Source organism: Oncorhynchus nerka, linkage group LG18 (genome assembly GCF_034236695.1).
Source record: "Oncorhynchus nerka isolate Pitt River linkage group LG18, Oner_Uvic_2.0, whole genome shotgun sequence".
Classification (NCBI taxonomy): domain Eukaryota; kingdom Metazoa; phylum Chordata; class Actinopteri; order Salmoniformes; family Salmonidae; genus Oncorhynchus; species Oncorhynchus nerka.
Genome location: NC_088413.1, coordinates 79,307,869 through 79,320,316, shown reverse-complemented (window position 1 = coordinate 79,320,316; position 12,448 = coordinate 79,307,869). Strand labels below are relative to the sequence as shown.

Here is a 12,448-nt window from a genome sequence, read left to right as displayed (position 1 = left end):
CCTCCTGTTCTCCACTCATTACCTGTATTAACTGCACCTGTTTGAACTCATTACCTGTATAAAAGACACCTGTCCACACACTCAATCAAACAGACTCCAACCTCTCCACAATTGCCAAGACCAGAGAGCTGTGTTAGGACATCAGGGATAAAATTGTATACCTGCACAAGGCTGGGATGGGCTATAGGACAATAGGCAAGCAGCTTGGTGAGAAGGCAACAACTGTTGGCTCAATTATTATAAAGTGGAAGAAGATCAAGATGACGGTCAATCACCCTCGGTCTTCGCCTCCATGCAAGATCTCACCTCGTGGGGCATCAGTGATCATGAGGAAGGTGAGGGATCAGCATAGAACTACACGGCAGGACCTGGTCAATGACCTGAAGAGAGCTGGGACCACAGTCTCAAAGAAAACCATTAGTAACACACTACGCCGTCATGGATTAAAATCCTGCAGCGCACACAAGGTCCCCCTGCTCAAGCCAGCGCATGTTCAGGCCCGCCTGAAGTTTGCCAATGACCATCTGGATGATCCAGAGGAGGAATGGGAGAAGGTCATCTGGTCTGATGAGACAAAAATAGGGCTTTTTGGTCTAATGTCCACTCGCCATGTTTGGAGGGAAAAGAAGGATGAGTACAACCCCAAGAACACCATCCCAACCGTGAAGCATGGAGGTGGAAACATCATTCTTTGGGAATGCTTTTCTGTAAAGAGGACAGGACGACTGCACCGTATTGAGGGGAGGATGGATGGAGCCATGTATCGTGAGATCTTGGCCAACAACCTCCTTCCCTCAGTAAGAGCATTGAAGATTGGTCTTGGCTGGGTCTTCCAGCATAACAACGACCCAAAACACACAGCCAGGGCAACTAAGTTGCTCCGTAAGAAGCATCTCAAGGTCCTGGAGTGGCCTAGCCAGTCTCCAGACCTGAACCCAATAGAAAATCTTTGGAGGGAGCTGAAAGTCCGTATTGCCCAGCGACAACCCCGAAACCTGAAGGATCTGGAGAAGGTCTGTATGGAGGAGTGGGCCAAAATCCCTGCTGCAGTGTGTGCAAACCTGGTCAAGAACTACAGGAAACCTATGATCTCTAATTGCAAACAAAGGTTTCTGTACCAAATATTAAGTTCTGCTTTTCTGATGTATCAAATACTTATGTCATGCAATAAAATGCAAATTAATTACTTAAAAATAATACAATGTGATTTTCTGGATTTTTGTTTTAGATTCCGTCTCTCACCGTTGAAGTGTACCGATTGATAAAAAATTACAGACCTCTACATGCTTTGTAAGTAGGAAAGCCTGCAAAAACGGCAGTGTATCAAGTACTTGTTCTCCCCACTGTACAGGGTAAAAGTTGATAATGTCATGACGAGGACAGCGATGGTGAGGCACACTGTATGGCCGAAGAGAAGATCACTCTGTAAAGAGAACTTGTCAAAACCATTTGATTTGGAGATGGGAGGCGAAATACAAAAGTTTTTCTATATATTTATTGGCTATGGTCATAGCTGTTTTGTAAATGACGTTTCAAACTAAAAACGTGTCGTTCCTGTATCGGAGCCCACGTATCGGAGCCCATGTATCGAGCTAGATACGAATCGGAAAGATGCCCATCCTTAATAAATATAGCTATAAACATGGCTACACTCATGTCTACCTCTTAGTTACTGTAGATCTGAATCCGTGAAATAGTGTGCTGTCTACTGCCGTATTGTTCTATTTCAACAGTGAGTATTGAATGTCCTTTATTGTGTTTTGTTCCCCTTCTAGCTGTTCCCCAGGAAGTGTACCTGGCTCTACATCATCAACAACAACCTGATGTCTCTGTCAGGTGAGTCAGTAGGACAGGTATCAACAATAACCTGCTGTCTCGGTCAGGTGAGTCAGTAGGACAGGTATCAACAATAACCTGCTGTCTCGGTCAGGTGAGTCAGTAGGACAGGTATCAACAATAACCTGATGTCTCTGTCAGGTGAGTCAGTAGGACAGATACAGGTATCAACAACAACCTGCTGTCTCGGTCAGGTGAGTCAGTAGGACAGATACAGGTAGTCCGTAGGACAGGTATCAACAACAACCTGTTGTACTGCAGTCTTGAGAGGCGGTATCAATCACAGCCAGCTGCTGGAGATGGTGCCATGATAACCTGCAGCTTTGTTTTGCTGTTATCTGACTGGAAATACCATTACCTCATAACTATTCCACAGGAGCAATGCCATTACCTGGCATCTACACACCATACTGGAAATACAATCACCTCATAGCTATCTATAGACGCAGAAGTAGCAGGATGTTTAGAAGCTTTTGGATTAAAAACCCTTTATAAGAAGTGCTTGACTGCATATTATTGTGAGTCCTGTCTTTATGGCCTACTGCTGTGTGGAATAAATATGGCGTTTTATATTGGCCAGTGGTTGTGAAGACTCCTGGTTGCTGTAGAAATGTAGATAGTTTGGGCAGATGATACACCTCATGACCAAAAGTATGTGGACACCTCGTCTTAACATCTCATTCCAAAATCGTGGCCATTTTAATATGGAGTTGGTCCCCCCTTTGCTGCTAAAACAGCCTCCACTTGTCTGGGAAGGCTTTCCAATAAGATGTTGGAACATTGCTGCGGGGACTTGCTTCCATTCAGCCGCAAGAGCATTAGTGAGGTCGGACACTGATGTTTGGGAGATTAGGCCTGGTTCCTATTCATCCCAAAGGTGTTCAATGGGGTTGAGGTCAGGGTTCTGTGCAGGCCAGTTAAGTTCTTCCACACCGATCTCAACAAACCATTTCTGTATGGACCTCGCTTTATGCACAGGGACGTTGTCATGCTGAAACAGGAAAGGGCCTTCCCCAAAATGTTGCTAGAAAGTTGGATGCACAGATTCATCTAGATTGTCATTGTATGCTGTAGCATTAAGATTTCCCTTCACTGGAACTAAGGGGCCTGAACCATGGAAAACAGGACAGATACAGACCGTTAATTCCTCCCCCACCAAACTTGACAGTTGGCACTGCATTGGGCCAGGTACCATTCTCCTGACACCCGCCAAACCCAGATTAATTTGTTGGACTGCCAGGTGGTGAAGTGTGATTCATCACTCCAGAGAACGCGTTTCCACTGCTTAAGAGTCCAAATGGCGGCGAATGGCCGAATCCACTAATTTAAAGGGGTGTCCACATACTCTTGTATATATAGTGCAAGACCTGAAAGTAGAGTTGAACCGCTTTCTCTGAGAAAGACTCATTGTAGTTAGTTTATGCATGTCCCAATGTACAGTTGATGTCGGAAGTTTACATACACTTAGGTTGGAGTCAATAAAACTCGTTTTTCAACCACTCCACACATTTCTTGTTAACAAACTATAGTTTGGACAAGTCGGTTAGGACATCTAATTCGTGCATGACACATAGTAATTTGTCCAACAATTGTTTACAGACAGATTATTTAACTTATAATTTACTGTATCACAATTCCAGTGGGTCAGAAGTTTACATTCACTAAGTTGACTGTGCCTTTAAACAGCTTGGAAAATTCCAGAAAATAATGTAATGGCTTTAGAAGCTTCCGATAGGCTAATTGACATAATTTGAGTCAATTGGAGGTGTACCTGTGGATGTATTTCAAGGCCTACCTTCAAACTCAGTGCCTCTTTGCTTGACATCATGGGAAAATCAAAAGAAATCAGCCAAGACCTCGTAAAACAAACTGTAGACCTCCGCGAGTCTGGTTCATCCTTGGGAGCCATTCCCAAACTCCTGAAGGCACCACGTTCATCTGTACAAACAATAGTATGCAGGTATAAACACCATGGGACCACGCAGCCGTCATACCGCTCAGGAAGGAGACACGTTCTGTCTCCTAGAGATGAACGTACTTTGGTGCGAAAAGTGCAACTCAATACCAGAACAACAGCAAAGGACATTGTGAAGATGCTGGAGGAAACGGGTACAAAAGTATCTACATCCACAGCAAAACGAGTCCTATATCGACATAACCTGAACGGCCGCTCAGCAAGGAAGAAGCCACTGCTGATAAACCGCCATAAAAAAGCCAGACTACGGTTTGCAACTGCACATGGGGACAAAGATGATACTTTTTGGAGAAATGTCCTCTGGTCTGATGAAACAAAAATAGAACTGTTTGGCCATAATGACCATCGTTATGTTTGGAGGAAAAAGGGGGAGGCTTGCACGCCAAAGAACAACATCCCAACCGTGAAGCACGGGGGTGGCAGTATCATGTTGTAGGGGTGCTTTGCTGCAGGAGGGACTGGTGTACTTCACAAAATAGATGGCATCATGAGGGAAGAGGAAAATTATGTGGATATATTGAAGCAGCATCTCAAGACATCAGTCAGGAAGTTAAAGCTTGGTGGCAAATGGGTCTTCCAAATGGACAATGATCCCAAGCATACTTTCAAAGTTGTGGCGAAATGGCTTCAGGACAACAGCAACAAAGTCAAGGTATTGGAGTGGCCATCACAAAGCCCTGACCTCAATCCTATAGAAAATGTGTGGGCAGAACTGAAAAAATTTGTGCGAGCAAGGAGGCCCACAAACCTGACTCAGTTACACCAGCTCTGTCAGGTGGAATGGGCCAAAATTCACCCAACTTATTGTGGGAAGCTTGTGGAAGGCTACCCAAAATGTTTGATCCAAGTTAAGCAGTTTAAAGGCAATGCTACCAAATACTAATTTAGTGTATGTAAACTTCTGACCCACTGGGAATGTGATGAAATTAATAAAAGCTGAAATAAATCATTCTTTCTACTATTATTCTGACATTTCACATTCTTAAAATAAAGTGGTGATCCTAACTGACCTAAGACAGGGAATCTTTACTAGGATTAAATGTCAGGAATTGTGAACACGGAGTTTAAATGTATTTGGCTAAGGTGTATGTAAACTTCCGACTTCAACTGTATATAGCTCATCTGTACTGGAGGTCTTCACGCATCCACCTGTACCCGAGACCCGATCCGGTACCCGAGACCCTATCTGGTACCCGAGCGGATCCGGTACCCGAGACCCTATCTGGTACCCGAGCGGATCCGGTACCCGAGACCCTATCCGGTACTCGAGACCCGATCCGGTACTCGAGACCCGATCCGGTACCCGAGACCCGATCCGGTACTCGAGACCCGATCCGGTACTCGAGACCCGATCCGGTACTCGAGACCCGATCCGGCACCCGAGACCCTATCCGGTACCCGAGACCCTATCCGGTACCCGAGACCCTATCCGGTACCCGAGACCAGATCCGGTACCCGAGCGGATCCGGATACAGAATTGTAAATAATATCACTGGTCTGGATCGGATCTGTTTCTCGTGGGTATGTGTAATTTATGCCGCTACTCTTTCGTTTCACGAGAGTGGCACGTGTGACGTTTTCTTGGTCAATCAAAAGTCATACTACAGTCATAGAGCCTCCGTGTGGGGCAAAAGTTAGGAGATATCTAATCAATGGACGATGGAATTAAAATTATGGAATTAAAAGTTAGGCTAGAACGACCAAGAGCCAACAGGTAGACTGCTACTTTATATTCTGAATGGTGTCGTTGTTTGTAACTGTGTAGGACCAGAAAGTACATGCAACCTCAATTAGCCTAGCTAGCTAGTTAGCTTAACTAGCTTCTCCCAGTTTGATCCAGGCAAGACAGGTACTACGTAATCATATTGCATGATAAATAACCTAGCTATGGAAGCTATATCGGCTCTGTTGCTGTCTCTCCCTCCCTCCCCTGTTCCTCGTGTCACTTGCTCACACTCACAGTAGCTTAAACACACAGCACGACCCCAGCTTCACCACTTTCTACTTCCTCCCATCTCACAGCACGACCCCAGCTTCACCACTCTCTACTTCCTCCCATCTCACAGCACGACCCCAGCTTCACCACTCTCTACTTCCTCCCATCTCACAGCACGACCCCAGCTTCACCACTCTCTACTTCCTCCCATCTCACAGCACGACCCCAGCTTCACCACTCTCTACTTCCTCCCATCTCACAGCACGACCCCAGCTTCACCACTTTCTACTTCCTCCCATCTCACAGCACGACCCCAGCTCCACCACTCTTTAATTCCTCCATCTCACAGCACGACCCCAGCTTCACCACTTTCTACTTCCTCCATCTCACAGCACGACCCCAGCTTCACCACTTTTTACTTCCTCCCATCTCACAGCACGACCCCAACTTCACCACTCTCTACTTCCTCCCATCTCACAGCACGACCCCAGCTTCACCTCTCTCTACTTCCTCCCATCTCACAGCACGACCCCAGCTTCACCACTCTCTACTTCCTCCCATCTCACAGCACGACCCCAGCTTCACCACTCTCTAATTCCTCCATCTCACTTTATCAGCTCCGGTAAATAAAGTAGCCTAAAAAAAAAAGGACTTTTCTGCTGCTTCCCTCACAAATCTCTCACATCCGACCAGGTCTATACTGGAACGGACCCTCGTTGTCCGTTGGGAACGGGGTTTCTATATAAAACATTTATAGTAATTATGCATATTGGGTCTGGAGGGGAAAGCCCCAGGTTAATTTATTTTATGGGCCCGTGAAGACCTCTACTCTGTACCATGTGTGCTATATCTGTGTTTTACCCACTGTTGAATTTCCTCTGCACGCCTCTACTCTGTACCATGTGTGCTATATCTGTGTTTTACCCACTGTTGAATTTCCTCTACACGCCTCTACTCTGTACCATGTGTGCTATATCTGTGTTTTACCCACCGTTGAATTTCCTCTACACGCCTCTACTCTGTACCATGTGTGCTATATCTGTGTTTTACCCACTGTTGAATTTCCTCTACACGCCTCTACTCTGTACCATGTGTGCTATATCTGTGTTTTACCCACTGTTGAATTTTCTCTACACGCCGCTCTGTTGTAAGAAAGTGAAAGTAAGCGTTTCTTACATATTGTAAATTACTACTAGGTTAACTTAATTGTACCGTTGTGTATCCTACCATAAAGTTTTTAAAGTAGGCCTATGCCTCGGCTCAGAGTAAATGTAATCTCTGATTTCTTGTCCTCTCTTCCTCTTGGACTCTGTCCCTCCTTTCTCACCTCTCCTCTGCTCTCTTCTCTGGTCTGGCTTGATTTTGGTATTCTACTAACCGGCTTCATCAGAAGGTAATCATCGTCACAGTTTACAACCCTGTATTGTATTTTACCCATAACTAGAGTTGCAAAATTACATTAAGTTTCTAAAAATTATGGCCTCCTGAGTGGCGCAGCATTCAAAGGCATCGCAGTGCCACTACAGCCTGGGGTTCGATCCCACCGTCCGGGTTAGGGGAGGGTTTGGCAGGCGGGGTTTTCCTTGGCTCATCACGCTCTAGCGACTCCTTGTGGAAAGCCAGGCATCTGCAAGCTGACTTCGGTCGTCAGTCAAACGGTGTTTCCACCTTCACATTGCCACAGCGACTTCCCGGGTTAAATGAGTAGTATGTTAAGAAGCAGCGCGAAATTGGCAGGTACATCTTTCGGAGGACGCATGTCTCGACCTTCGCCTCTCTCTTCTCTCTCTCTCTTCTCTCTCTCTCTTCTCTCTTTCTCTCTCTCTCTCTTTCTCTTCTGTCTCTCTCTCTCTTCTCTCTCTCTCTTCTCTCTCTCTCTTCTCTCTCTCTCTTCTCTCTCTCTTCTGTCTCTCTCTTCTGTCTCTCTTCTGTCTCTCTCTCTCTCGAGCCTGTTGGGGAGTTGCAGCGACGAGACAAGGTCATAACTAGCAATTGGATATCACAAAAATGGTGTAAAAATTACAAAGAAAAATAACACGCAAAAAATGTACATTTCTCAAAATTCCCATGTTTTCCAGAAATCCCAGTTAGGAGATTCCTGGGATTAGAATGGGATAAACAGGAAGTCCAGGAATCCTCCAACCTGGATATTTTGGGAAAGTTACAAAATGTTGTAACCCTTTACCCCTATCGAAACACCAAGCTGGCTCCCGTCTAGCCCTATATGTTAAGATTAAAGTGCACGTAATTTCACGCTGACTCCTTAAAACTAATTTTCTGTTGGTGATGAATACATCTACACTTGTAAATAGCATGTTTCTAGCATGTTTCATACATCTAGACTTGTAAATAGCATGTTTCTAGCATCTACACTTGTAAATAGCATGTTTCTAGCATGTTTCATACATCTAGACTTGTAAATAGCATGTTTCATACATCTAGACTTGTAAATAGCATGTTTCATACATCTAGACTTGTAAATAGCATGTTTCATACATCTAGACTTGTAAATAGCATGTTTCTGCCGTATTTCCTCTTTCCATCCTTCAATCCATCTTAGTGTTGTCTTTGGTTTGTTCCACTATAACGGGATGTCGTAAAAACACTGTAAGAGATGTCTGTGACCCCAGAAAGGACACAGTGTCTGTGGCCCCAGGAAGGACACTATGTCTGTGGCCCCAGGAAGGACACTGTGTCTGTGGCCCCAGGAAGGACACCGTGTCTGTGACCCCAGAAAGGACACCGTGTCTGTGACCCCAGAAAGGACACCGTGTCTGTGACCCCAGAAAGGACACTATGTCTGTGACCCCAGAAAGGACACTATGTCTGTGGCCCCAGGAAGGACACTATGTCTGTGGCCCCAGGAAGGACACTATGTCTGTGGCCCCAGGAAGGACACTGTGTCTGTGGCCCCAGGAAGGACACCGTGTCTGTGGCCCCAGGAAGGACACTATGTCTGTGGCCCCAGGAAGGACACTGTGTCTGTGGCCCCAGGAAGGACACAGTGTCTGTGGCCCCAGGAAGGACACTATGTCTGTGGCCCCAGGAAGGACACTGTGTCTGTGGCCCCAGGAAGGACACTGTGTCTGTGGCCCCAGGAAGGACACCGTGTCTGTGACCCCAGAAAGGACACCGTGTCTGTGACCCCAGAAAGGACACCGTGTCTGTGACCCCAGAAAGGACACCGTGTCTGTGACCCCAGAAAGGACACCGTGTCTGTGACCCCAGAAAGGACACCGTGTCTGTGACCCCAGAAAGGACACCGTGTCTGTGACCCCAGAAAGGACACCGTGTCTGTGACCCCAGAAAGGACACCGTGTCTGTGACCCCAGGAAGGACACCGTGTCTGTGACCCCAGAAAGGACACCGTGTCTGTGACCTAAATGGCACATTATTTCTCATATAGTGCACTACTTCTGACCAGAGCCCTGTAGATAATAGGGTGCGATTTGGGACGAAGTAGTGCACTATATAGGGAATAGGGTGCCATTTGGGACAAAGTAGTGCACTATATAGGGAATAGGGTGCCATTTGTTGTCTTATAATGTGATGCTAACTTGTTTCATATGTGATCACAGGAAAGACCTTCCAGCTGTACTCTCACAACCTGATTGGGCTGTTTGAGCAGCTGAAGAAACCTGGCCTCGCCTCTCAGTTCCAGACACACCGCTTCCCAGACAAGATCTTACCTAGGTGAGACACGCACACACTACATCCTCTGACTCCCTTGTTTTAATTGATCCCCGACGAGAGAGAGGGACCTATTCTATTGGATCCCTGGTGAGAGAGAGGGATGGAACTTCTTCCGGCGCCGACAGAGATGGCCGCCTCGCTTCGCGTTCCTAGGAAACTATGCAGTTTTTTGTTATTTTACGTGTTATTTCTTACATTAGTACCCCAGGTCATCTTAGGTTTCATTACATACAGTCGAGAAGAACTACTGAATATAAGATCAGCGTCAACTCACCATCAGTACGACCAAGAATATGTTTTCCGCGACGCGGATCCTGTGTTCTGCCTTACAATCAGGACAACGGAATGGATCGCATGCAGCGACCCAAGGAAACGACTCCGAAAAAGAGGGAAACGTAGCGGTCTTCTGGTCAGACTCAGGACAAGGGCACATCGCGCACCACTCCCCAGCATTCTTCTTGCCAATGTCCAGTCTCTTGACAACAAGGTTGATGAAATCCGAGCAAGGGTAGCATTCCAGAGGGACATCAGAGACTGCAACGTTCTTTGCTTCACGGAAACATGGCTCACTGGAAAGACGCTATCCGGGGCGGTGCAGCCAACGGGTTTCTCCACGCATCGTGCCGACAGAAACAAACATCTTTCTGGTAAGAAGAGTGGCGGGGGCGTATGCCTCATGACTAACGAGACATGGTGTGATGAAGGAAACATACAGGAACTCAAATCCTTCTGTTCACCTGATTTAGAATTCCTCACAATCAAATGTAGACCGCATTATCTTCCAAGAGAATTCTCTTCGATTATAATCACAGCCGTATATATCCCCCCCCAAGCAGACACATCGATGGCTCTGAACGAACTTTATTTAACTCTTTGCAAACTAGAAACCATTTATCCGGAGGCTGCATTCATTGTAGCTGGGGATTTTAACAAAGCTAATCTGAAAACAAGACTCCCTAAATTTTATCAGCATATCGATTGCGCAACCAGGGGTGGTAAAACCTTGGATCATTGTTACTCTAACTTCCGCGACGCATATAAGGCCCTGCCCCGCCCCCCTTTCGGAAAAGCTGACCACGACTCCATTTTGTTGATCCCTGCCTACAGGCAGAAACTTAAACAAGAGGCTCCCATGCTGAGGTCTGTCCAACGCTGGTCAGACCAAGCTGACTCCACACTCCAAGACTGCTTCCATCACGTGGACTGGGACATGTTTCGTATTGCGTCAGATAAATATATTGACCAATACGCTGATTCGGTGTGCGAGTTCATTAGAACGTGCGCTGAAGATGTCGTTCCCATAGCAACGATAAAAACATTCCCTAACCAGAAACCGTGGATTGATGGCAGCATTCGCGTGAAACTGAAAGCGCGAACCACTGCTTTTAATCAGGGCAAGGTGTCTGGCAACATGACCGAATACAAACAGTGCAGCTATTCCCTCCGCAAAGCTATTAAACAAGCTAAGCGTCAGTACAGAGACAAAGTAGAATCTCAATTCAACGGCTCAGACACAAGAGGCATGTGGCAGGGTCTACAGTCAATCACGGACTACAAGAAGAAACCCAGCCCAGTCACGGACCAGGATGTCTTGCTCCCAGGCAGACTAAATAACTTTTTTGCCCGCTTTGAGGACAATACAGTGCCACTGACACGGCCTGCAACGAAAACATGCGGTCTCTCCTTCACTGCAGCCGAGGTGAGTAAGACATTTAAACGTGTTAACCCTCGCAAGGCTGCAGGCCCAGACGGCATCCCCAGCCGCGCCCTCAGAGCATGCGCAGACCAGCTGGCCGGTGTGTTTACGGACATATTCAATCAATCCCTATACCAGTCTGCTGTTCCCACATGCTTCAAGAGGGCCACCATTGTTCCTGTTCCCAAGAAAGCTAAGGTAACTGAGCTAAACGACTACCGCCCGTAGCACTCACTTCCGTCATCATGAAGTGCTTTGAGAGACTAGTCAAGGACCATATCACCTCCACCCTACCTGACACCCTAGACCCACTCCAATTTGCTTACCGCCCAAATAGGTCCACAGACGATGCAATCTCAACCACACTGCACACTGCCCTAACCCACCTGGACAAGAGGAATACCTATGTGAGAATGCTGTTCATCGACTACAGCTCGGCATTCAACACCATAGTACCCTCCAAGCTCGTCATCAAGCTCGAGACCCTGGGTCTCGACCCCGCCCTGTGCAACTGGGTACTGGACTTCCTGACGGGCCGCCCCCAGGTGGTGAGGGTAGGCAACAACATCTCCTCCCCGCTGATCCTCAACACGGGGGCCCCACAAGGGTGCGTTCTGAGCCCTCTCCTGTACTCCCTGTTCACCCACGACTGCGTGGCCACGCACGCCTCCAACTCAATCATCAAGTTTGCGGACGACACAACAGTGGTAGGCTTGATTACCAACAACGACGAGACGGCCTACAGGGAGGAGGTGAGGGCCCTCGGAGTGTGGTGTCAGGAAAATAACCTCACACTCAACGTCAACAAAACTAAGGAGATGATTGTGGACTTCAGGAAACAGCAGAGGGAACACCCCCTATCCACATCGATGGAACAGTAGTGGAGAGGGTAGCAAGTTTTAAGTTCCTCGGCATACACATCACAGACAAACTGAATTGGTCCACTCACACTGACAGCGTCGTGAAGAAGGCGCAGCAGCGCCTCTTCAACCTCAGGAGGCTGAAGAAATTTGGCTTGTCACCAAAAGCACTCACAAACTTCTACAGATGCACAATCGAGAGCATCCTGGCGGGCTGTATCACCGCCTGGTACGGCAACTGCTCCGCCCTCAACCGTAAGGCTCTCCAGAGGGTAGTGAGGTCTGCACAACGCATCACCGGGGCAAACTACCTGCCCTCCAGGACACCTACACCACCCGATGTTACAGGAAGGCCATAAAGATCATCAAGGACATCAACCACCCGAACCACTGCCTGTTCACCCCGCTATCATCCAGAAGGCGAGGTCAGTACAGGTGCATCAAAACTGGGA

General features: G+C 47.2%; 1 protein-coding gene across 1 annotated transcript in view; it reads left to right on the top strand.

The window, feature by feature from the left end:
- The window catches only part of map4k5 (mitogen-activated protein kinase kinase kinase kinase 5), a 135,389-nt gene that overhangs the window by 95,986 nt on the left and 26,955 nt on the right, over nt 1-12,448 (top strand). The window contains exons 25-26 of the mRNA XM_065004374.1: nt 1,776-1,836; nt 9,326-9,440. Coding sequence (XP_064860446.1) covers nt 1,776-1,836; nt 9,326-9,440 — 176 coding nt within the window. The remainder of the gene's footprint in view (nt 1-1,775; nt 1,837-9,325; nt 9,441-12,448) is intronic.